Source organism: Rhineura floridana, chromosome 8, assembly GCF_030035675.1.
Source record: "Rhineura floridana isolate rRhiFlo1 chromosome 8, rRhiFlo1.hap2, whole genome shotgun sequence".
NCBI lineage: Eukaryota > Metazoa > Chordata > Lepidosauria > Squamata > Rhineuridae > Rhineura > Rhineura floridana.
The window spans coordinates 23,956,498-23,982,282 of NC_084487.1; the positions used below are offsets into that span (position 1 = coordinate 23,956,498).

Genomic DNA, 25,785 nt, shown 5'->3' on the forward strand with positions numbered 1-25,785 from the left:
GTATTCTGATAAGTGACACATGATTCTTTGATAAGAGGTTGGATCAGGGTATTATAGAAGTGTCTGTTCACCTCTATTCCATATTTTGCAAAGGCCTTCCTGCATCTAAGGATAGCATCTACAATGGAGGTTCTAGTAAAAGTTACTTTTAATCCAAAATTAGAGAAATCAAAGAACAGATACTCAACTTCCTTTATATCAAGGATTGATAAATGAGGAACTCCTATATTATAAAGAATTGTATAAAATGCAGTTTCTTTCAGCTCTGTGTTAACTCATCACTTGGCCTAGGGAAGTTACAGAACACTAGGTGGAGTCTTAAGAGTACCATTATTGAGGTTGTTGAGAGAGATAAATTACCTTTGGAGGAAGTCCTATTTATAACTGGGCTCTTAGACAGGAGCGGGACTTCAGCTGGTAATTTTAGATGAACTGGCTCAAACAACAGATCATTAACTGCGGCCTGAGGGTTAGAGTCCTCTACCATGGGGGGGGTAGTGAGGGGAGGCACCAAAAACTGACCTCCTTTCCTTGGATATTTTGAGATTGTTTAACTTTTTTTATTGCACTTTTTTCCTTTTCTTGATTTTCAAGCAAATTAAACAGTCTCTTAAAATTAAATTTACTGCTGTGGAAAATTTTATTCTTTTTTCTCTTGATTGGTTTTTTGGTCACTCCCTGTCTAATTTGAGACTGATTTTCACCCCTAACACTTTTGAGCCTCCCCCCTCCCTCTGCACCTGGGAATATCAGTATCCTTTTCTACCCTTAATTCAGTGGTCCCATTAGATCTATCATTCCTTTGTTCAGTAGTTCTGGGCGGGACATCTGGGAGCTTAGTTTGGGTACTAACATTAATACAAATCTCATTCCTGGTTTATGTGGGTCTATGTAAATTGCAACTTTTAGTATCATCACCCTTTACTAATGTAGCAGAGAAAGCAGCCTTGGGTCAGATGTACAGGGGTTTCATCGGCCAGTCCCATAGGATGCACACAAAATTGTTTAAGTTCTACCATTTGTTGTTTAATATCTGCAGTGTCTCTCAGGATAATTTGGAGTGAATTTGCAAATAGCATATTTTGTGCCCCCATAATATCAAACCATAATGAATCAGGAGAGCACTTTGAAGCCAACAGTGAGGACTGTAAGAATTCTGCATCAGTCAGTGAAGTAGGCTGTTCCTTTAAGTCATAACAATGGGATAAATTTGCTTTTTTAATACTCTCCCCAAGAGTGGAGAGGGGGTAAGTCCTGCCCCATTGTGATAGATCTACCCCATGCCCAGAATTATCCAAACATCGATACTGTTCTGCAGTCCTGAATACAGTGTCCAAAAGTTTATTTGGTGTTTGTTCACGTGCTTCGCATTCATTAACAAATTTCTTCCAAGTATTTTAAGAGCAGTTTACACCTCACATTCTAACATTTCTGGTTGTTCATCATACGTGAATGAATCTGTCATCCTTGCATCTCTTGTATATAGTTCTTCAGTGTATCGCTTCCATCTTCCTTTTATTTCCTCTCGGTCAGTCAGTATGTTCCCCTGTTGATTATTCAATATCCCTACTCTTAGTTTAAATTTGCCTTTAATTTATGTAATCTTTTGGAATAGGGCTCTTGTTCTCCTTTTTTGTTGTCCTCTTCTATTTCTATACAATAACTATTGTAATAGTTCTCTTTGTCCCTACATACTAGTCACTGTATTATTGCATATAGGGTTCTGACTGTGTTTATATCTCCTTTTGCTTTCCTTTCCTTCTTTCTTTAACCATTTAAAGAGTTTTGTCATTCATTCATTGAGGTCTTTCTCTCTTTTTAATTAGAGGTGTTGTCTTTTTGCATTGTTCCCTGATAAGTCTCTGACTTCAATCCATAATTCTTCTGGTTCTCTGTCAACTAAGTTTAAAGCCTCAAATCTGTTCCTTATTTGATCTTGATATTATTCTGGGATGTTATTTAAATTGTATTTTGGCATTAGGGTTGCTTTGTTTTTTAGCTTTACTCTGATTTGCTTAATCCCATTTTAAGACTGTCCAAGGAGGCGGTCATCACTATATCCTTTGGTAGCAAATTCCAGATAATTATGTGCTCTGTGAAGAAGTACTTCATTTTGTATGTCCTGAATCTTCCAACATTTAGCTTGTTGGATGACCCGATTCTAAAATTATGTGAGAGGAAAAAAAACTCCCTATCCAATTTCTATACACCATCATAATTTTATACAACTCATTTATGTCACCGTTGCTCACATTTTTTCTAAAATGAAAACCCCCAAACATTGTGATCTTTTCTCAAAGCGGAGTAGCTCCAGCCCCTTGATAATTTTGATTGCACTTTTCTGCACCTTTTCCAGCTCTACGGTATCCTTTTTGAAATGCAAAACTCAGAACTGCACACAATATTCCAAGTGTAGTCGCTGCATAGATTTGTAGAGAAACATTATGATATTGGCAGTTTTATTTTCAATCCCTTTCCTAATGATATCTAACATGTAGTTTGCCTTTTTCACAACTGCCACATGCATGTCAATATTTTATCAAACCATCCACCATGACCCCCTTTCCTGGTCAGTCACCTCCAGTTCAGACCCCTTTAGTGTTATATTAAATTATTTCCCCCCCAATGCGTATCATGTTACATAAAGTGCCATGTGTAGTCACGCATACCTCTAGTACAGTGTCCTCTACATGTTGCCACAGCACCACATCTGACCCAATGCTATATTTGGGTGCACATTACTGTCAAGCATGGTGCCTCCATGCCAATAATAACCAATGCATGTAAAAATGAATAAAGGAGGAGGTGTGTGCATATCACAATAAACCTTGGGTCACTCTGAATCATACTGTTTACCCTCACTTACAGAGATGTCAAAGCACTGTATCAACAGTTTGTTTGGTTGCAAGATACTGTCAAGCATACTGTCCCCATGCCAAGTAATACCCAATGTGTGAAGAACTGTATAAGGAACTAGAGATGTGCATCCCACAATAAGTTTTGGGCTACTCTAACTCATGCACTAATATACCATACCATGGATGGAGAGTCCACCAGCACATGAAGCTATGTTTGATCTGCTAGTCTGCAAATGCATGAAGAAGTGCAAGTTGCCAAAATGTGTCTACTTGAAAAATGAGATCATGTACACTAATATACGCAAACGCCAAAACTGTGGAAACAATGCATAAAGATCAGAGAACGGTGAACATTTAACTGAGGAAGAGTTCAGTGATTATTGTGATTACTAATTTGAAAATGTAAGACCAGATATGCTCAGGACAAAATAATTAAACATATCTAACAACTGAAATTTAGAAGATTCTTGTGGAGTTGCTATAAATGGCATTAATATGTGCTTGCATAGGCTGTTAGATGGGATATTTAGAAGGAGTATATCACAACATACACAGAACATTCCATTAGTGTCTTAATTAATATTTGACCTGGAGGGCAGTGTTTAAGAACAAAATATATCCACTTTTTAAGAGTAAAAGTAGTGGCACTGCAGGAAATTCTTATTTCCAGAAATGCTGATATAATGACTTTCACCCTTTCTAAGTTTAGCAAGTTCTCATTTTTTCTTTCGGAGAGTCCTGTGTATGACTGGTTACCCTTTGACAAAAATGCACATCCAAAGCTTCGTAAAATATATATTAATGGGCATTTCAGCATCACAATAAAATAAAACCAACTGAGAGAAGGCAGGTATTGTTAAAATTGTGATGACACACGGAGCCCTGTGATCACTACAGACCTACTACCTATTTTCTGTCTCTTTAGACATAGTCTCTTCTAGAAGTCTTGTCCCATAATAAGAATTGCATGGCATAAGGACTATATTTTTTTACAGTAGGAAATTCTTAATCTGTTGGACAGACTCATATAATGGTACAAGAAGGGCTTGTCCACACCAGAGTCTATTGTGTGTTTGCAGCTGTTTGTGTTACCATTTAATTTGCATAGTCCTATGCTTTTCCCTTGTAAATTCAGGTTTACCTGATACAGGGATAATGCAATAAGTTGGGTGAAATTGTGCTCCAAACCTCTCTCGTGAAGGGGTCACAGATTACTTGTTCTGGTGTTTTTGGATAGGTAGATCAATTGTCACTTTCTGCTACTTTTCTTTCCATGGCCACTACCTCCTCAGTGCTTTCATTTCTTTTACAGCAGTGTTTGTAACTATTTTTCGCCTGCTCTTGAATGAGGAGTGTAATTTCTTTTGATCCCTCAGATTTGCACAAAAGCAGAAAACCGCACAAGCAAATCACATTAAAAAATTCTACACCAAGTAGCACAACAGCAAACTGAAAAGTATGTACTGAGAATTTACAATTAATTTCATTTCTTTTCCGCCTCTGAGCTTCTGAATGGAGGAGCATAGCCATACATATCTTTCATCCTTCAGGTCTGCACCAAACCAGAAAATTGCACAAGCAAATTAACAATTATCTGACTCTGTGCTTTTGCATGCTTCTGGGGTGGGTGGGGGGTGGGTTAAAGTGCTCCCACAGCTATCTGCATGCGCACTCTGGCAGTACTTAATTGGCATAATAGAATTAACAAATTAGAAGGTGGGGACAAACATTGGTATTAATGGGAAAGACCAAAATTGCTCCTCATATACAAATTCAAATATGAGCAGGTGAGGACTATTACAGTTTAATTTGAATGGGGAAAAAGTGGATTAACAACTAAATAATGCTCAAATGTGGACAAGCCCAAAGCCTCTGATTCCTTGCATCATAATAAATTGCACAGCCTAAGCTCTTGATCTGACAGAATCAAGGGATATGACTTCCTGTTGGATATAACAGATACGTTTATTTGATCAAATTGTTAGCAGTTATCTTCTTTCAAATTCTGAAATTAGTAAACATTTTTTGTGATTTAATACGTTAGAATGTGATCTCATTCCATAGGTTAATGGAGGTAAACAACAAAAAAGCACTTACCCTGAAAATATCATCTTCAGAGGCAGCAGAAACAGCTTCTTTCATGGCCTTGTCTAATTCCTCTTCAGCTGTCAAGTCTCCAGAGATTGCCCGTCGAATCTCTGGTCCAATGTCATGTAATGTGCGCAGACCAGCCTGGAAAACAGTATAATTTAGAACACCAGTAGGTAAGACAAATAAAAGTGATACTTAAAATTATTTAATTGACCTGACTACTGGCCCTCAATGAAATGGGATGTTGTAGTACTAAAACCGAGATTTAGATCAGCAGCCCAGGTTATTTGGGTACAAACTGAATATTTTAGTCATAATCAGTATTTAGTTTGAATGCCGATTATCAATTGAATGCCATTTATCCATTAATTTATCAATTAATTGATGAATTAAAACACCTACAAGTGGGAGAGGGCTGAAAGAATTTTGCAATTCTGAAGCAGCCTCTGTTCCTAAAAAGAAAAAATATATAGTCCTGAAAAATATGCAGCAATAGTTTCCCTCCATCTGGAGATGAAAAGTGCATCCAGAGAAAACAACATATTTTAGCCCTATCACTTGCAATGGAGCCTAAGAGAGCTTACCTGTTTTTGGATTGCTCCCATAGAATTGTCTCCTGATACATTGTGGGAGCATCATGCAAATATACCAGTGATGAACCTAGGTTACTTGAAAGTATCCTTGTTCTTACTACTATTACACAGTAAGGATAGTCTCATTTTCAGAGCTTAGGAAAGAAGTTTAGGAAGGACATAGTAACAATGTGGCTTGAGATTTGCTGCATACTTTTTCACAAAAAGGAACTGAAACCATTTCTTAAACTTTACCAGTATATTTTATATACTGGAACTGAGAGATTCAAATTGACAACAGAGTATGTCTTCATAGCTTCACTCAGTCATTAATTCAGAGTTCTGTCGTTGCAGTACGCATTCCCTGGAATTGGATCCAAAATACATTTACTTAGCAGTAAGTTATTTTAGTGTCAGTGGAAGTTTTTTCCAAGTAACTGTGCTTTGGTATAAAAGGATCCTCTTTAACCAGTCAGCACAGATCTTGAACTCCTGTTGTTGTGATCACTCATTAGTATCTAATTAGCATCTTTCTTCCAAGTAATTAAGCCAAAACTGGCATGTAACTTGACTGCAGGAACATATTCTAATATTGGAGTACAGACAGATAAAGGGTAGTATGTATCAAGGTTACAGGGAAACCAAAAGCCCATGAAAAACTGAAGCTTGTTCTGCTGGATCCCAGTACAATCAAGACAAATTATACAAAAGGGTAACTGGTGTAGCATCTTGTGGGGTTGGCATTCTGCTGAGTTTAAACTGTATTTAATCCTATTAACATTTAAAATTGGATCTGGGAATCATCAAGTAGGAGGTTGTACCTCTGCTGGCAATTACTTGGATGTTCTTTTAGGAGGTCTTCCCACAGTTTGAGATTCTCTGGTTGAAATTTTATTTATTTATTTATTTATTTATTTTGTTGCATTTATATACCGCCCATAGCAAGTAGCTCTCAGGGTGGTAAATTTTCAGTGGAAGGACAATGGAAATGGTGGATGGGGATGGATCATTGTCATAATGTTAAGCAATATATAAAGGCTTTCTGGTTGTTAACTCCACAGCCCTCACTATATGTACCCATTTCTTACCTGTAGGGAAAGAGCATTCCGTTGTGAAGGTTTGCCAACAAGACCCTGCTCTTTGCGTTTCTTGAATTTTCGAAAATACTCTTGAATCAGGAATGTGGCATAAAACTTTCCAACTGTTACCTCATCATCTAAGTTTAAAAGCAAACAAGAAACTGAAAGCAATTATATTTATTTGTTGCTTTCTCATTCACCATGGTAATACCTAGTCGGGCAACTAGTTATTCTTGCATACAGACAAGCTAATCTTCCGTCTTCTGTTTCAGGTAATAGAAGAACATCTTATAGATTGACAATGGTATTAAAAACAGAGGGTTTAATTTTTTTAATTATTTTCACACATTTAACAAACAGAATAGAAAGATGATCAAATAATAGGTAGAGAAGAAGATTGCCTTCAAGTTTGTAACAGATACCATCAATAGGAAGTAGCTTGTATATATGTATAGATTTTCATATTTATTATCCTAAAATGCCCATCAGAGTTTGCCATGTGTGTCTGGAGGTACGGGTTCCAAAAGTAATAAAACAATATCAATTTTCAATAAAGTTGTCTGTGTCTGTTTGGCTACCCCTAATTGTTTTTGTCAATTTTTCTATTAATGCAGAATCCCACTCAGTAATACTAATGTACCAGTGGTGCATTGATACTTCTGCTTCTCATTTCCAGTTCTTGGCTATTACTGGTCTAGTTGCCACCATCATAAATAACATTTCTTTGTATGGGAAATTCTTGATTTGTCTTTCAGTATTAAATGCAGATATGTGTGCTTACCACCTGCTGGGGGCACAACCTGATCCAACAGCTTCATGCTGGTGCGTTTCCAGATTTTTTTAATGATTGCACGCAGCTCTTCATTGGCTTGCTCCAAGTTACCTGCCAGAAAAAAACAGTAGTCTGAGAAGTAATTTTAAAACAGGTTTTCTGAAATATATTAAGACTAGACAAGAAAAAATGAAGAAAATAAAAGTGTTTTTGTTGCCCTTTTATGATCTACAAAGTGGGAGAGATTAAGGTAAAGCAATTACAATAGTTTAAAGATCTACTATGTATGAATAAGCAGAAAGACCTTTAGTATTGTAGCACCTACCCTTTGGAATCCACTCCCTTTAACTATTAGACAGGTGCCATCTCTGTTGTCTTTTTGGTGCCTACTGCAGACATTCCTCTTCCAACAAGCCTTTTAAGTAGAGACCTTATCCCAGACTGCATCTGTGTTGGAATTGTTTTATAGATGTTTTTAAAGATGTTTTAAAATGTTTTGTTTTTAAGATGTTTTATAGATGCTTTTAGTGTTTTATTGCCTGTTTGCCATCCTGGACTCCTTTTGGGAGGAACAGCGGGATAGGAATTCAATCAATCAATCAATCCACACACACACTCTTGTGAATGAAATTGGTAGCATCACAAAAGAATGAAGAAGATAAAGCCAGGTCTAACACAGTTATAATATTGAATAGATATAGTGGTATCTAGGAAGAAAAACGATAGAGCTATGACTCCAGCAGGAAGTTTCAAGAGCAGCAAAAATACCCTAGCCATCAGGTCATTGTGGCCTTTTTCAACTAAGACTAAAGGCTACTCTTGTTAATAATAAATAATAATAATAAAATTTTATTTTTAGGCCGCCTATCTGGCTGAATGAACGGCCACTCTAGGCGGCGTACATAAAATTAAATACACATATAAATACAATTATAACATCAGTCTTTAATTATCACACCCACCCACATCTGTACGCTATAAAACTAAAATTACCCAGGAATCCTATATGCCCGCTGAAACAGCCAAGCTTTCAATCTTTGGCGGAAACCTACCAGGGAGGGGGCATGCCGAAGATCATATGGCAGAGAGTTCCAGAGGGTGGGAGCCACAATCGACAATGCCCTCTCTCTGGTCCGCACCCGCCTAGCTGTTCTAACTGGTGGGACCGAGAGAAGGTCTTGTGAGGCTGATCTCGTCAGGCGGCCAATTTGGTGATGCTGGAGGCGTTCCATTAGATAAATAAATACATTTGTTCAATCTGATTCTCATACTGAGCGCTCTTTCATGTAACAAAACTAGTTTGTGGATGAAGTTTAAACAGATCCAGATTGATATTACACTCGTAATGAAGCATTACTGTGATTAATTTACTGTGTACTCAGTTCTAGCTTTCTTCATTATGACTTCAGATTTATCACATTATTGTGGTGTAGTGGTTAAGGTGTTGGACTACGACCTGGGAGACCAGGGTTCAAATCCCCACATAGCCATGAAGCTCACTGGGTGACCTTGGGCCAGTCACTGCCTCTCAGCCTCATGAAAACCCTATTCATAGGGTCGCCATAAGTTGGAATCGACTTGAAGGCAGTACATTTACATTATATAAATCCTGGAAATTAGTTGACATTGACTTTGTAAATGCAGATTGAAGTGTGAATTTGAACCAGGGTAAAAGCAAAGTCAACCTTGACATACAAACCATCTATTCTGTCATGCTAATGTGTGTGGGAATCAAAAGCTAGTTATCTCCAGGGCTGTGAAGTCGGAGTCAGGAGCAATTTTGGGTGGAGTCGGAGTAGGGAGCAATTTTGGGTGGAGTTGGAGTCGGTAGAAATGTACCGACTCTGACTTCCAAATAAATTTTGATTGACAAGAAGCAATTTTTGGTGGAGTCGGAGTTGGACAGTACAAAAATAGAGGAGTCAGAGTCGGACAGTGGAAAAATAGAGGAGTCAGAGTCGAAGGTTTGGCGTATCGACTCCACAGCCCTGGTTATCTCTGTCAGCCACAAAACAATGTGATAGCAAACATCATTTTGTACATAATTGTACATCTGCCCAAAGTTGGTTGTGTTTTTCACTCTGGGAGATTAAAAAAAAATTAGAATAAATTATATTATACATTATAGATATAAAAAACATACCTTTAAAATACTACTGAACTGTGTTTATCCTCAGCCATAGGGCCTGCACTCTGTGCAAAAAGGTCACTCTGGATAGTGCTTAAGTTGGACCTTGATGATCTTCTGAATTGGGACTGACTATTAAGAAGACTGCCTATCTGCATGGGATTGTTAATTTAATTGCTGCATAACTGGTATCAGTTGACCTCAGAGTTCATGACAGGACTCATTTATTTATTTACAACATTTTAAAAATAGGGTACTCAGCGCAGCTCACAATAAAAATACATAAAGTACAGTTAAGAAATCTAGGGGAGTAATATTAAAAGGAGACTAAGGTGAAAACTAAAAAAGGGGTGAAATAAAATCAGTTTCAGTCTCAGTCTTCCGTCCCTCCCAAAGGCTCTCCAAAACAGGATGGTTTTCATAAGTCTCCGGAACACCATCAGGGAGGGAGCAGAGTAGGCTTCTTGGGACAAAGAAGGAAGTAAAGTATGCATTCTTTAATATTCTTGGCTTATATATTGTGGGTCGAATATTTTTAAAATACAGATGTTTAACTTTGAATACAGTCCGACTGTTTCATAAGCAAACTTTGTTGTTTAGTATTGAACCTTAATTTGAAGTTTGCAAAACAAACCAGTGAATTTGCCTCAACCCAAATTTGACCTTACCTTTTATCAGTCTACTTCCCTGTATTATACAATCTCATATGTGCTATAAGAAAACATGTCAAATGTCTGGGTTGTATCCAGCTAAGGCTGCAATCCAATACATGTCTACTCAGTAGTAAGCCCCATTGGGTTCAATGGGACTGACTCTCAGGTAAAAGTTTATTGGCTTTCAGCCCAAGTCATACTCTCAGAAGACCAACTCAAATCAATAGAATTGACTAACTTGTCAATTGATTTCATATGGACTACTCTGAGTATGACATAGTTGGATACAATCCTGTCAAGAATTGCTGATCTGTGCCCCATAGGGTGGCCACATAATTGCAATCTCTTAGTGCTGGCCATTAGTTCCTACTGGGCATGAAGGAATTTAAGAGGGCTTCTGGCTAAGTGCTTGAGCAATGAGTTCTACCTCAGCTCTACTGTGTCTTGTGTTTCTGATCTTGTTCCTGACTGTGGGCTTGTCCTGCCTTCTGATTTACCCTCTGATCCTCATTGTTCTTTAGTCCTGACTCATGGCTTGTTTTCCAGTCCTGCCTTCTGGTTTGCCTTCTGATCTGGATTGATCTTTAGTCCCAGTTCCTGACTTACTCTAGACTGGTGTCCATGGCCCAGCCCTGACAGTATTCCACATGATGATATTAATGATATAGATTTGTTAGTCACTGGTTACCCAAAGGTCTCAAAGTGACTTACAACACTGTTAAAAACACAAATATATTGCACCATAAAACAAAACAAAAACCAACAACCCCCATAGCTGCCACACGAGCTTTGGCAGCACACATTATTATTCCCCCTCCTCTAGGATGCACACCTTAATGTGGTGAGGGGGTTTGAGAGTGTCGAAGACGCTGAGAGCAATGCCATCAGGAGTCTAGACCAAGAGGCTAGACTCCTAGCAGGGTCACCCAAGGCGGAATGGTCAAAGCTGAGACACCAGACTAAAACACATCCAAACTCAGAGGAAGGCAATGGTAAACCACCTCTGAATCTCTCTTACCATGAAAACCCTATGAACAGAGTATCCAAAATGCAACACGAGATAGTGCTGGAAGGTGAGACCCCCTGGTCAGATGGCACTCAGCGAGCTACTGGGGATGAACAACTGACAAATATGAGTAGCGCCGTGACTGACACCACTGGATCAAAGCCAAACGGAATCCCAGAGGCTGATGTGTACAGATGTGAAAGGAGAGTCCAGAGTTGTAAGACATACACAATAGGAACATTGAATGTGAGAAGCATGAACCAGGGAAAGTTAGAAAGCATCAAGCAAGAAATGGAACGCATCAACAATACAATACTTGGCATGAGTGAATTAAAATGGACGTGAATGGGACATTTTCAATCAGGCAACTACAAAATATTTTATGCAGGAAATGTGAAATTAAGAAGAAACTGGGTTGCATTAATAGTGAGAAGTGATGTAGCAAAAGCAATTGGGAGCTGTAACGCAAGGTCTGAGTGAGTTACAGCAATGAGATTAAATGGGAAACATTAACATAACCATCATCCAAGTCTATGCTCCAACAGGAAACGCAGAAGAGGAACTGGAGAGATTTTGTAGCGCGCGATCAGCTGTAGTACGGGGAGCTTGGCGCTCTAGCTGATGAGCTGTAGCGCGGGGAGCTCACGTGCTCCTGCTCCAGCTGATCCCTGCTAGCTGCAGTGCGGCAGCTGGAGCTTCCCGCACTGCAGCTGATTGTGCACTACAGCTACAGCGCTGTGAGCTCATGCGCTCCAGCTGATCACTGGCAGCTGGAGCACAGGGAGCTCCTGCTCTACAGCTGAGTAGGGCCCCACTTTCCAGCGGTTTTTGCTTTTCCGCGGGGGCCTGGAACGGAACCTGCCGTTTGAGTGGAGCCCTACTGTAGTTATTGTATAGAAATAGAAGAGGATAATAAAAAAGGTAGAACAAGAGTCCTATTAAATAGAGAAATTTAAAGGGAAATTTAAACCAAGAGTAGGGATGTTGAATAATCAGGAGAACACACTGACTGACTGAGATGAAATAAAAGGAAGATGGAAGCAATACACTGAAGAACTATATAAAAGAGATGCAAGGATGACAGATTCATTCACAGGGGAACTGTATGATTGACCATGGTATCCTTCTGGGAAGACTGGCTGAGTTGGGAATGGGAGGGATTGCATGGTGGTGGTTCTGCTCCTACTTGGCGGGTTGGCTCCAGAAGGCTGTGCTTGAGGAATATTGCTCGTCACCCTGGACCCTACAGTATGGGGTTCCGCAGGGGTCAGTTCTGTCCCCCATGCTGTTCAACATCTACATGAAACTGTTGGGTGCAGTCATCCAGAGCTTTGGAGTGCATTGCCATCAGTATGTTGATGACATGCAGTTCTATTTCTTCTTTTCATCTTCTTGAGGTGAGGCTGTCAATGTGCTGAACCAGTGCCTGGCTGTGACAATGGACTGGATGAGGGCTAATAAACTGAGGCTCAATCCAGACAAGACTGAAATGCTGCTAGTGGGTGGTTCTTCTGACCGGATGGTGGATGTCCAACCTGTCCTGGATGGGGTTGCACTCTCCCTGAAGGAGCAGGTTCATAGCATGGGGGTTCTCCTAGAACCATCTCTGTCACTTGAGGCTCAGGTAGCCTCGGTGGCACGGAGTGCCTTCTATCAACTTCGGTTGGTAGCCCAGCTATGCCCCTATCTGGACAGAGAAAATCTGGCTTCAGTTTTCCATGCTCTAGTAACCTCCAAGTTAGATTACTGTAATGCGCTCTACGTGGGGCTGCCTTTGATTTGGAAACTGCAGCTTGTGCAAAATGCAGCGGCCAGGTTGGTAACGGGGACCGGACAATTCGAACATATAAAACCAATTCTGGCCCGCTTGCATTGGCTGCCTGTATGTTTCTGAGCTCGATTCAAGGTGCTAGTTTTAACCTATAAAGCCTTACACGGCTTGGGACCACAATACCTGATGGAATGCCTCTCTGGACATGAACCCACCCGTACACTACGCTCAACATCAAAGGCCCTCCTCTGGCTGCCTACTCCAAGGGAACCTGGGAGGCTGGCAACAAGGGAAAGGGCCTTCTCAGTGGTGGCCCCCAAATTATGGAATGAATTTTGGGACGAGGTGCGCCTGGCGCCAACACTGTTATCATTTCGGCGCCAGGTCAAGACTTTGGTCTTTTCCCAGGCATTTTAGCATGTGTTTTTAAATGTGTATATTTGTTTTTAATGTTTTTAATAGTTGTAAACCGCCCAGAGAGCTTCGGCTATGGGGCGGTATACAAATGCAATAAATAAATAAATGAACAACCAGAAATTTTAGAATATGAGGTGAAAGCTGAGAGACGGGTGTATTTTATCACTTTATTTGTTTAATCTATATGCAGAACATATCATGCGGAAAGCGGGATTGGACCAAGATGAAGGAGGTGTGAAAAGTGGTGGGAGTAATTTAAGATATGCAGATGATACCATACTACTTGCAGAAACCAGTAATGATTTGAAATGAATGCTGTTGAAAGTTAAAGAGGAAAGCACAAAAGCAGGACTACAGCTGAATGTCAAGAATACTAAAGTATTGACAACAGAAGATTTACATAACTTTAACATTTGCAATGAGGACATTGAACTTAAGGATTATCAGTACCTCTGCACAATAATTAACCAAAATGGAGGCAGTAGTCAAGAAATTAGAAGAATGCTCGGACTGGTATGGGCAGCTATGAGAGAACTAGAAAAGGTCCTCAAATGTAAAGATGTACCACTGAACACTAAAGTGAGGATCATTCAGACCATGGTATTCCTGATCTCTAGATATGGATGTGAAAGTTGGACAGTGAAAAAAGCGGATAAGAGAAAAATGTGGTGTTGGAGGAGAGATACCATGGGCCGCAAAAAAGACAATAATTGTGTGTTAGAACAAATTAAGCCAGAACTATCACTGGAACCTAAAATGATGAAACTGAGATCATCATACTTTGGACACATAATGAGAAGACGTGATTCCCTAGAAAATACAGTAATGCTGGGAAAAGCAGAAGGGAATAGAAAATGAGGAAGACCACAAACAAGAGATAGATTGATTCCATAAAAGAAGCCGCAGACCTGAAGTTGCAAGACCTGAACAGGGTGGTTTATAACAGATGCTATTGGAAGTTGCTGATTCATAGGTTCACCATAAGTCAAAATTGACTTGAAGGCACATAATAACAACAAAAATTATTATTATTAGAATTTATTACCTGTCCTTCACCCCCAGGGTGGGTTACAACAATTTAAAAACACATAATTAAAACAGTTAAAAGCAACCTAAACAACGTAACAAATAATAGGGTGTGTCCTAAAAATATACATCTCAGGTGTCGAAGACCAGGGAAAGAGGTGCGTCTTCAGCATTCGCTGAAAGTTGTACAATGAAGTTGCTTGATGAACCTCAGTGGGGAGGGAATTCCACAGTTTAGGGCTGCCTCAGAGAATACCCTCTCCCAGACTGCCACCCCCCGAGCTTCCAAGGATGGTGGAACTACCAAAAGGGCCCCCGTGCTGATCTCAACACCTGAGAGGGTCTGTAGGGAAGGAGGTGGACTTTGGGAGCTAAGTTGTTGAACTTGGTCTGGAAACAAAGTGACAACCAATGCGGCTGTTTTAAAACAGGGGTTATGCGAGTTCTAAAGGGAACCCCTGCCAGTAATCTGCTGCATTTTGGACCAGTTGAAGTTCCTGAGTCATCTTCAAGGGCAGCCCCACATAGAGTGCATTTAAATAATCCAGTCTGGAAGTTACCAGGGCATGGAACACTGTAGCCAAGTCTTCTCTGTCCAAAAGAGGCCAAAGCTGGTGAACCAGCCAGACCTGGGAAAAGGTACTCCTAGCCACCGAGGCCACCTGAATCTCCAGTGACAACTTGAACAGATCCAAGTAATCAGTTTCCTCCAAACTTGCTTGAAGCTGGACTGCCACCACCTTCTCAAGCATCTTGCCTAAAAAGGGGATATTTGCCACTGGACAATAGTTGTTTAATGCTTCTGGGTCCAGGGAAGGCTTCTTAAGGAGAGGATGCACCACTGTCTCCTTCAATATCATCTTAGTATATCAGAAGTCAGGGGGAAAAGATAAGCCTTTACCTGGCACTGAGAAGATGTCAACAAAGGTGCCAGGTGGATCTCACTGGGGAGTGCATTCTACAGATGGAGAGCTACAACTGAAAATGATGCTGTATCTTAAGTTTCTTACCTTCGGTTTTGATCCTCAGTGCTGTTCTGACCAGTGCAAACAAAGTTGCATTAAACATGACAGTCCCATCACTATTTAGTGGCATATTCATGGACACAAGGCGCTATGAGGGATGAAAAAGACAGAACATATGATGCTTAATGAATCATATTCATTCATATGTTGTTTTCTCATCAGTTTCAAGATTAGTTCAAAGACTGCTATACCTATCATCCTGATTATTTCTCATTTGACCCTTGAACCTTCCTGGACAAGCCTAAAAAAACTTCGTATGCTGCTTCCAGAAACGACCATTTCCATATGTTTTAGAAGAAACCCGCAAATGTTGTAAGCTTTATAAGGGAGGAAAAGCATAAAGGTTATGTCCTTTATCTGAAGGAACACCACCTCCCATATCAACCTGTCCATGTATTAAGGTCACCAGAGAAGCCGTTCTTTGTGTATCACCTTTAAGAGAAATACACTATATGCATACATAAAACAGAGGGCCTCCTCTTTAGTGAAACCCCAACTCTAGAATGCCCTCCACAGAAAGGTATGCCTGGGCACCAGGAATTTCACTTTTATTTGCCAAAGCATTTTAAATTGCTGTATTTGTAGCTGGTTGAATAGTTTCATTCCTCTTAGTTTGGTTTTATTTTTGTTTAATGAATTATGCCATATTTAATATTGTGCTGTGGATTTAAAAATTTTATGTACACAACTCTATTATCCATTTTGAGTAAACGTGTAGTATATAAATTCTTAAAAAATAAGCGTTCCTGCAGTTCATCTTCCCTCATGATAGGGGTACATCTGATCAGCACACAGCAGCTAAGGAAAATGTTGGCATTAAAGCTGGAAGGCAACATTCCCCATGTTTTGCCAGCCCATAAATACCAGTTGCTACTAAGGCCTTAGAATGCTTAGTAGGGACTTCCATCAGGATCAAGAGACAGGTCTGAAACAAATATTAAATTCTGTTACTGGATCTCCTTAATAAAACAGGAACAAGTGTCATACCTTGCAAGCCACCCGGTGGGGACAGAGTTTCCCAAAACCCAGTGGAGGCTGTATCCGACGCAGAAGTGTCACCACATCTAGGTGTTTGATGCGTCCCCTAAATGAAAAAGTACAAAAGGGTCAAATATAATCCTATGGGCCTGAGTGCCTTCATTGCTAAAGGCCCAAGTTGCATACCAGCTTCTTACTGCTGGTTTTTGAGATCCCCAGACAATTACAAAAAGTGTCCCAAATGTGCTGTCATTCTATTTTGGGAGCAAAATACTAAATCTGAGAACTGTTAATCTTAGGTGTCGGTAATTCATATTCATGAATTGGGATCTCAGGATTCCTGGCCTATTGCTTTAGCTTCCTGCATCATCTTATATTCACAGGGTATTTTCCAGACAAGTGTTTCTATACATATATAGCCAATTCTGTTATTTTCATTCTGGAACCCAGTGCAAGCTGTAATAACTAAATTTTATGCTGTGCCTTCTGCAAAGAAAGCAGAGGAGGACTTTGATTCAGGACCTATTTATTTTTAACAAAAACAAGAACATTTCAGCTAACTTTTGCTTATCAGTCACATAGATGCAAAATACATGTAATAGTATGGATTTCTGAATTGATATGATCTTTCAACAATACATATTTAATTTGATGCACACCCACAAAAACAGTTGTTTCTACATCTGTCTCTTTCTAAGAATACACCAGTGGAGTGTACTCCCACTGATTTCATTCCGTTATGTAGCAGCATGCATAATGGCACTGGGAACAAACTTGTTTTTCTCGTCTAGGGAAACTAGGACTATAGCTTTACTTCTGAAAAACTCTGGGGATCACTTTTTCCAATTTAATAAAAGCCTCTACTACATGGATGCCCAATGTTGTGCCCCCCAGGTGTTGTAGATTTCAACTCCCATCAGCCCCACCCAGCAAGGTCAATGGTCAGGGATGATGGGAGTTGGAGTTCAGCAACATCTTGGAGAGTGCCACATTGGGTACCCCCTGCTCTACAAAATATCCTTTACAAAGGTGTATAGAATTTTATATAACATGTTCTAAGCACATTTGATAAGGAAAAAAAAGACAAGTTAACCAGTGTTAGGATACCACTGTACAAATGTATGCAGTCATTACAAAAGTTGCATCTGTATTTTGTATTCTTAAAACATCTGGGTATGTTTTGCTTATGTACCGCAGAAGCAGTTCTGATCAGATACACATTTCGTATAACTTCTCCACAGTGTTGGATACAGAGGTTGATACTTCAGTCCCAACCTTTTGGTCTTTCAGTCCCAGTGATCGTATGATACACCTAATAAATAGTGGTTTTTTTAGGCCCAGTGGAACATTGATTTAAACTGCTAGTCAAAATCAAATTGTTTCACATTCTTAGAACAAAAGAAAGTTCAGCAGCTAGAGTTTCTGCTGTTTAGAGCATTCTCCAAAATTTGCTTAAGTTGCATTCAGGCCAAAATTAATTTACTTTAGGCAAGCCACTTCTGCCTGTCCTATCTGCAACATGGAAGATAATAATACTGATTTTACTGAGTCGTTATAAGAATGACAACTAGATAATGCACTTTCAACACTCGGAAATGCTATACAAATGTTTATTCTTATTATTACTTTTAGTTATGCCACAGCTATGGTATCAGGATGCCAAATTTTGTGGAGAAAAGGTAGAATTTGGGCCAATTATTCTTTCTAAAAAATGTATTCAGGCATGTTTCTGGGACTTACTTGGCTTCAGGATCATATTCAGCCCAGATCCGTTTAAACTCATCCAGATGATGAGGACCCAGAATTGACCAGTCCCGTGTTAGGTAATCAAAATTATCCATGATAACAGCTACAAAAAGGTTAATTATCTGCAAACAAGATCAAAGACAATAATAACAGGCAGCATTTCATGCTGGAACATCCATGTTGAAAGTTCCTTTTCATGCACAATTCAGGATTTGAGTTTTTGAACAAGGCAAGTCTGTAAAGCATTTAATTAAAAAGGGTCTCTCATACACAATTTGATCTAGATATAATCAGGAGCCCATGTTCATTGAAAAAATGAATATACTGTATAATAAAATTTGCTCTAGCTGCGGGAAAAGTAAGAGTTAGATACCAAAAACACCTTGTGGGATGAGTGGAATGTGCCCCAGCACTATTATGACTAGTATTTATACACTAAGACATAGGGTGGGTCAGGGTATCTTTTGCTCGAGAGAGGAAATTTTATTTGAAATGTATTGTTCTTTTACTGTATGTTGTTGAAATATGGCTTGTATTTTAATATGTATTTTGTATTTTCCTTTTACATGTGTTTATTTGTGGTAGCCTATGGCTCTGAGCAATAAAGATTCCTTTCATTTCACTGTATAATAAAAATATTATATAACCCTTTCTGAAGAGAGGATAATGCATAAGTGTATAATTAAACTGCTTAGAGGTTCTATTTATAATTGCTATACAAAATCTTTTAAATAAATAATAGCAGTTAGTATGGAGAGGTGTTTTATACTGCACCCCAGCAATCTGAATATTGTATTGTATTACTGCACATTAAAAAGGAAGTAGATTAGTTTTTGTTAAATTTCAGCATGTCTTTAATGCTTGGAGGACCATGTGTAACAGGATTACAGAAACAGTTTTATGGTGGGAGTGGAGAAGAGGGACAATCAAATGTGCATTGCTTACTAAAGTAATGACAACAGAAGATTTATGTAACTTTAAAGTTGACAACTAGGACATTGAAATTGTCAAGGATTATCAATACCTTGGCACAGTCAACCAAAATGGAGGCTAGGACTGGGAAGGGCAGCTGTGAGAGAACTAGAAAAGGTTCTCTAATGCAAAGATGTATCACTGAACACTAAAGTCAGGATCATTCAGACTATGGTATTCCCGATCTCTATGTATGGATGTGAAAGTTGGACAGTGAAAAAAGTGGATTAGAGAAAAATCAACTCATTTGAAATGTGGTGTTGGAGGAGAGCTTTACGCATACCATGGACTGCAAAAAAGACAAATAATTGGGTGTTAGAACAAATTAAGCCAAGACTATCACTAGAAGCTAAAATGATGAAACTGAGGTGATCATACTTTGGACACATAACGAGAAGATGTGATTCACTAGAAAATACCATAATGCTGGGAAAAACAGAAAGGAGTAGAAAAAGAGGAAGGCCAAACAAGAGATGGATTGATTCCATAAAGGAAGCCACAGACCTGAACTTACAAGATCTGAACAGGGGGGTGGTTTATAACAGATGCTATTGGAGGTCGCTGATTTATAGAGTCACCAAAAGTCGTAATTGACTTGAAGGCACATAACAACAACCACCACCTCTTTCCCCAGAACTGGCTTGAGCTTTTCCGGGGCTGTCTTTCCTCCTCCCTCTGTTCTATCATCTCTCTGAGTCACCACATTCACTTTCTACTTTTTCTCCCTTGCCTGAAAAGGGAGTATTAAATATGGCACTGGGTGCCTAGACAGCCACATTACTTTTTCTAGGGTAACATCATCTTGAAATAATAATAACATCCACATTTTATGTATTAATTATTTTTTTCATCTTCGCTATCATCATTCAAATAATGCTATATATTTTCACACAATTCTTCAACTATGCTGAAATGACACATTTGGCACCTGACAATTTTTAATCAAGTATTCACATAACATCAATTTTAAAAACTAGCATTTTATCATTATTATTATTATTATTATTAAATATTGAATTAGGGGCACAGTGACTGACTTGGGACAATTCTACCAGCTGCCCTTTCCCATCTGTGACCAAAAGAAACAGACTGGCCATTTGAACGAACCTGTACATGATGACCCCTGAAAATCCCCCCTTTTTAAAGCAGATTTTGTAAATGCCTTATTAGGAGGTAGATTATCATAATTCTCCAGTCTCTTTTACAACATCTACCATCTTAATTCATGTACATGTATTAACTTTTCAGTACATAGGCAATACATAAGAAAGTTTCCAGGACATCTGCAATATCTACAGAGATCAGTCAAGTGTTCCAATTTTTCTATTCATGTTTTCCAGAATGGTAGTGTGAATGTACCTGGCAAAGTGTTGTTTGTGCTGCACCCTGAAATAGCATGGCTCGCTGGCAATGGAGCATTTAGAGAGGTGTGGTGGGTTTGCCTTACTGGAAACTCACTCAGGTTGGAGCATCCAATTGTAGTTGACCTACTCTTATCCTGGAGCCCTTGGCATTATAGCCCATTCTGTCCAGCTCTCGGGAGCAGCTTCGCAGGGTGATTAATTGGATAGAGGACATTGGATTTGTTGTTATTTATTATTATTTATTATTTGATTTATATCCTGCCCTTCCTCCCAGCAGGAGCCCAGGGCAGCAAACAAGTGCTAAAAACACTTTAAAACATCATAAAAACAGGCCTTAAAACATATTAAAAGAAAACGTTGAAAACATTTTTTTTTAAGCTTTAAAAACATCTTTTTAAAAAAGGGTTAAAAACATTATTAAAAAACATATTAACAAGTAATTCTAACATAGACGCAGACTGGGATAGGTCTCAACTTAAAAGGCTTGTTGAAAGACGAAAGTTGCTGTTATGTGCCTTCAAGTCGATTACGACTTATGGCGACCCTATGAATTAGCGCCCTCCAATAGCATCTGTCATGAACCACCCTGTTCAGATCTTGTAGGTTCAGGTCTGTGGCTTCCTTTATGGAATCAATCCATCTCTTGTTTGGCCTTCTTTTTCTACTCCCTTCTGTTTTTCTCAGCATTATTGTCTTTTCTAGTGAATCATGTCTTCTCATTATGTGTCCAAAGTATGATAACATCAGTTTCTGCCCTGACTTGCAAGAAAGGAAGCACTTTCTCCTATGGCAAAGTCACAACTGGATACCATACATTTTTTCATTACATTTATTTAAGTATTCGTTCTTAAGGAAAATATTTCTGACAAGTTGGCACCTTTCTTTGTCTTCTACACCTTAAAACAAAGAATAAGCAGTTTTGGTTAGGATTGTATAGAAAACAAAACCGTCCACATGTTCCGCAAATGTGAACAACTTTTTCTTGTAACTATTATCTTAGTTCTTCATTTGAGCTGCCTAAGTGATCCACTGAGCAGTGATTGGCTATATTATCATTTTACCGGGCAACTGAAATTTGGGAGGATATTTTTTGCATGTTGTAAATACTTTCCTTCAAAAGCATACAGTTAACATCCTTTGGTTTGGAATAAGATATGTCTCTTTATGGGATTTTTTAAAAGTTGCTGGTCCTGCTTATAATATGACCTTGGAGCGTTTTTTCTCGTAAAATTGCTTTTTATTGCTTATTGCTTTTTAATTTTTTAAGTAACGAACGCAATATGAATTTTGCCATATAACCAATACAGGCATACCCCGCTTAACATCGCCTCGCTATAACGTACATGCTCCATACGTCCCCATACCCCGCTTAAAGTTCGCGCGCTTTGCAATAACATACACTTTATTGGCATGACACCGCTGCCATCTAGTGGTGATTGCGTGCAGTACAAGTGAAGACAATCGCTTCACTTAAAGTTTATTTTCGCTTAAAGTATACTCTCCGGTCCCATTGCGAATGTTAAAGCGGGGTATGCCTGTATTTCCCTTGTATATTCAAACAGAAACATTATGCTAAATTTGTTGCATGCGCTTTGGCTTGTTGGCTTAATTTGAAAGCTATGCAATAATATTATATGCTGTTGAGTCTTACCTGCATTATCAGCAGATAGTGCACAATTTCTCTAATATAAAAATTTGTTGTTATGTGCCTTCAAGTCAATTACGACTTATGGCTACCCTATGAATCAGCGACCTCCAAGAGCATCTGTCATGAACCAGATCTTGTAAGTTCAGGTCTGTGGCTTCCTTTATGGAATCAATCCATCTCTTGTTTGGCCTTCCACTTTTTCTACTCCCTTCTGTTTTTCCCAGCATAATGGTCTTTTCTAGTGAATCCTGTCTTCTCATTATGTGTCCAAAGTATGATAACCTCAGTTTCATCATTTTAGCTTCTAGTGACAGTTCTGGTTTAATTTGTTCTAACACCCAATTATTTGTCTTTTTCGTGGTTCATGGTATGAGCAAAACTCTCCTCCAACACCACATTTCAAATGAGCTGATTTTTCTCTTATCTGCTTTTTTCACTGTCCAACTTTTACGTCCATACATACAGATTGAGTATACCATGATCTGAATGATCCTGACTTTAGCGTTCAGTGATATCTCTTTGCATTTGAGGACCTTTTCTAGTTCTCTCAAACTGCGTTCCCCAGTCCTAGCCTTCTGATTTCTTGACTATTGTCTCCATTTTGGTTAAGGACTGTGCCGAGGTATTGATAATCCTTGACAAGTTCAATGTCCTCGTTGTCAACTTTAAAGTTACATAAATCTTCTGTTGTCATTACTTTAGTCTTTCTGATGTTCAGCTGTAGTCCTGCTTTTGTGCTTTCCTCTTTAACTTTCATCAGCATTTGTTTCAAATCATTACTGGTTTCTGCCAGTGGTATGGTATCATCTGCATATCTTAAATTATTGAGTTTTCTCCCTCCAGTTTTCACACCTCCTTCATCTTGGTCCAATCCTGCTTTTCATATATGTTCTGCATATCAATTAAACAAATAGGGTGATAAAATACACCCCTGTCTCACACCCTTTCCGATGGGGAACCAATCAGTTTCTCCATATTCTGTCCTTACTGTCCAGAGTATAGGTTGAGCATCAGGAAAATCAGATGCTGTGGTACCCCCATTTCTGTTAAAGCATTCCATAGTTTTTCATGATCTACACAGTCAAAGGCCTTTATTCTATTATGGAACTTGGGAGGACTAATGAGTCCAAAGGAACTTGCTTGAAAGGGGCAAAATTGAATGATGGATCAGCCATTCACAGATTCAGTAATACTCATACAGCCCATCAGCCCATTTCAACATGAGGGCCCAAGGAAGAGAACACTCCCAGGCTCTTGGTTTAGTACCATGTGGTGTGTCATGACTCTGTATTCCAATGAATGTTAGTGGTGTTAGGCTTCAGAAGTTTTTGTTAGTGGTTGTGAAGAGATGAGAGCCTTGGTATGGCTCCATTGTCTTTAGGGAACAGAATCACACACTGCTGGGATAAACAGACATAAATCACTGCTATCCAAAGAGATAACAATCTTTCAGAGATTGTGTTGAGTTTGAAATGTGGTAGTCTTAAAAAAATCATTGGTCATCTTCGGGTGGTAAATGCCAAATTTTGCCATCTGTGATGGCATTCTCTTTGTATGAAGAAGAATGGAACATAGCATAAGGTCCCAGATCCCTGACTTCAGGTAGCAGGTGATGGAAAACCTCTCTGCCTGACACCCTGAACAGCTGCTGCCAATCACAATAGACCTTACTGGGCTATGAATACTAATACTTTGACCTAGTATAAGGCAACTTCCTATGTTTTTAAATTAATCATCAACATTTATAAGCTGCCAACAGATACTCACTAGGAAGGCACACAGCATGTAGAAGCTGATGAAATAAAAGATGGCGAAGCTGCTCCCACAGTTATGTTCACCTTCGGTAGAGTAGTTTAGTTCGAAGGATTTGGTGTCACATTGCTTATCTGGGAGGCATGCCAGCATGATTTCCTGCCAAGCTTCACCAGTAGCACATCTGTTGAAAAGGGATTGGTGTAGAAGAAGGTAATTCATCATTACTAGTGAATATTCTAGATGTTAAAAGCTCAGCCAATCATGTCTGCTCAACTGCCCAATAGGAACTAACTAAAGTCAAGCAGAGTGCAACGCATGGTTCAAAAGCAGTCACAATCTTCCAGTTGGGTGGCCAGCCTATTTTTCGGTTAGCCAGTCATGGCAAAGAACTTTAAGCAAATGTGTTTTAGGAGATTTTGGAAGTATTAAATCTTAGGAATTATTGGAGACAGGATATCAAATTCAGTGGACCATAGCACAGATATAAGGTGGGTTCTATTAGACACTGTGACTAACTCACCAAGATATAGTTGAACTAGGGAGAAATACAGTGTGAGACCCACCTGAAAAGCAGTAGAACTGCCTGGGGAAAAGTCTGAAAGTTGTTGTTCCGGTTTATGTCTGTGGTATCATTCAGTGCAATTTTACCAAACACCTAGTAGAAAAAAGTAGCTTGTAAGAGTATACTTCTTAGGTATCACACTGATATACTTGTTTATTTAAAATAAATAATATAAAAGATACCTGTATCATCTACATTTGAATTGTTCAGATACTCAAATTTGTTTGTCTCACATTTCCCCCCAGCGTACATTTGATGGAACTTTTGTATATTTGTCTTTTCTTTAACTGAATTTAATATTTTTACTCTAAAATTATTCAGAATCATGTTCAGTTCTGATCTGCTCTCTAAAAGATTTTATAGTCCTTTCAGTTTTGCTTCATCTATAGAATTCAATCTGTGTTCTCTCCATATCTACAAATGACTTTAACAAAAATAGTGAACTGTTTGAAAAATCAAATGCAAGGGTTACAGTGGTTTAGTCACTAATTCTGAGCACTAGATTATTCGTTACATATATAAAATTGGTGGGCTATTTCATACACAATCTTAGGAGAGCTTAGGCAGACTAGGAAGGATTTGCCAAGAAATCCTTTTCCTTAATTTGACAGCTATAGGTACTTTAGCTCTTCAAGATATCTGTAAAGTAGATGCCATATGAAGATGTGTTATCTACATTTCAACTCAAAGAACGTTCTCATGTTTTTAAGAACTAGTACAGAAACAACGAATTCTGTGACATATGCATGAAACCAAACTGAAAACTGATCTATAGTTCGTATGTCTTTCAGAACTAGCTACACAGATTAATAATTTATGTTCTTTATATCTTTTATGCAGACATATGTATGAGTTCTGTGGAATTTTCAAGAGCTAGGCTAGTGCTTTGGTGATGTGCCAAATCCTCATACCTACATAGCTATTGTGAATCCAGTCCTGTGTACTGTAAAAAGTATGAATATTTGCAATGCTATAGGGAGCTGAAGGAGCACAAATTAGTGAAATTATGAAGGAGCAAAGGGGTTGGCAAGTGTGTACTTCTGCTGTGTAAACCTCTTGTGCTGCTCATCAAAGAGAAATAGGATTTGCTTATCTGTGCAAAGCTCCTCATTGATTGCCATAAGATGTGCCAATGGGCAGGTACATGGGGATCTCACCAGAGGATCCTCAGCTTGTAGAGCTACTATCTGACAATCCCCAATGTCTCCTGTGAGAGATATTATTTTACTTTCTGGTTTCATGTGCAAAGCCTACAGAGTCTCTGGCTGAGCTCTGCACATGTGCTGGGTCCAGAAAATCCTTCTGACAGGCTTAGTTGCTGCCATCCTCTTCCATGTGAAAAATTTTAAGTGGAGAGACGTA

General features: G+C 39.0%; 1 protein-coding gene across 1 annotated transcript in view; it reads right to left on the reverse strand.

The window, feature by feature from the left end:
• Window positions 1–25,785, reverse strand: part of CACNA1C (calcium voltage-gated channel subunit alpha1 C) — a 722,305-nt gene that overhangs the window by 17,181 nt on the left and 679,339 nt on the right. Inside the window, exons 35-42 of the mRNA XM_061638625.1 lie at window positions 24,425–24,516; window positions 23,874–24,042; window positions 18,117–18,244; window positions 16,386–16,482; window positions 15,384–15,486; window positions 7,382–7,483; window positions 6,610–6,737; window positions 4,956–5,090 (exon numbers count right to left, since the gene is read on the reverse strand). Of these exons, the coding sequence (XP_061494609.1) occupies window positions 4,956–5,090; window positions 6,610–6,737; window positions 7,382–7,483; window positions 15,384–15,486; window positions 16,386–16,482; window positions 18,117–18,244; window positions 23,874–24,042; window positions 24,425–24,516 (954 nt within the window). The remainder of the gene's footprint in view (window positions 1–4,955; window positions 5,091–6,609; window positions 6,738–7,381; window positions 7,484–15,383; window positions 15,487–16,385; window positions 16,483–18,116; window positions 18,245–23,873; window positions 24,043–24,424; window positions 24,517–25,785) is intronic.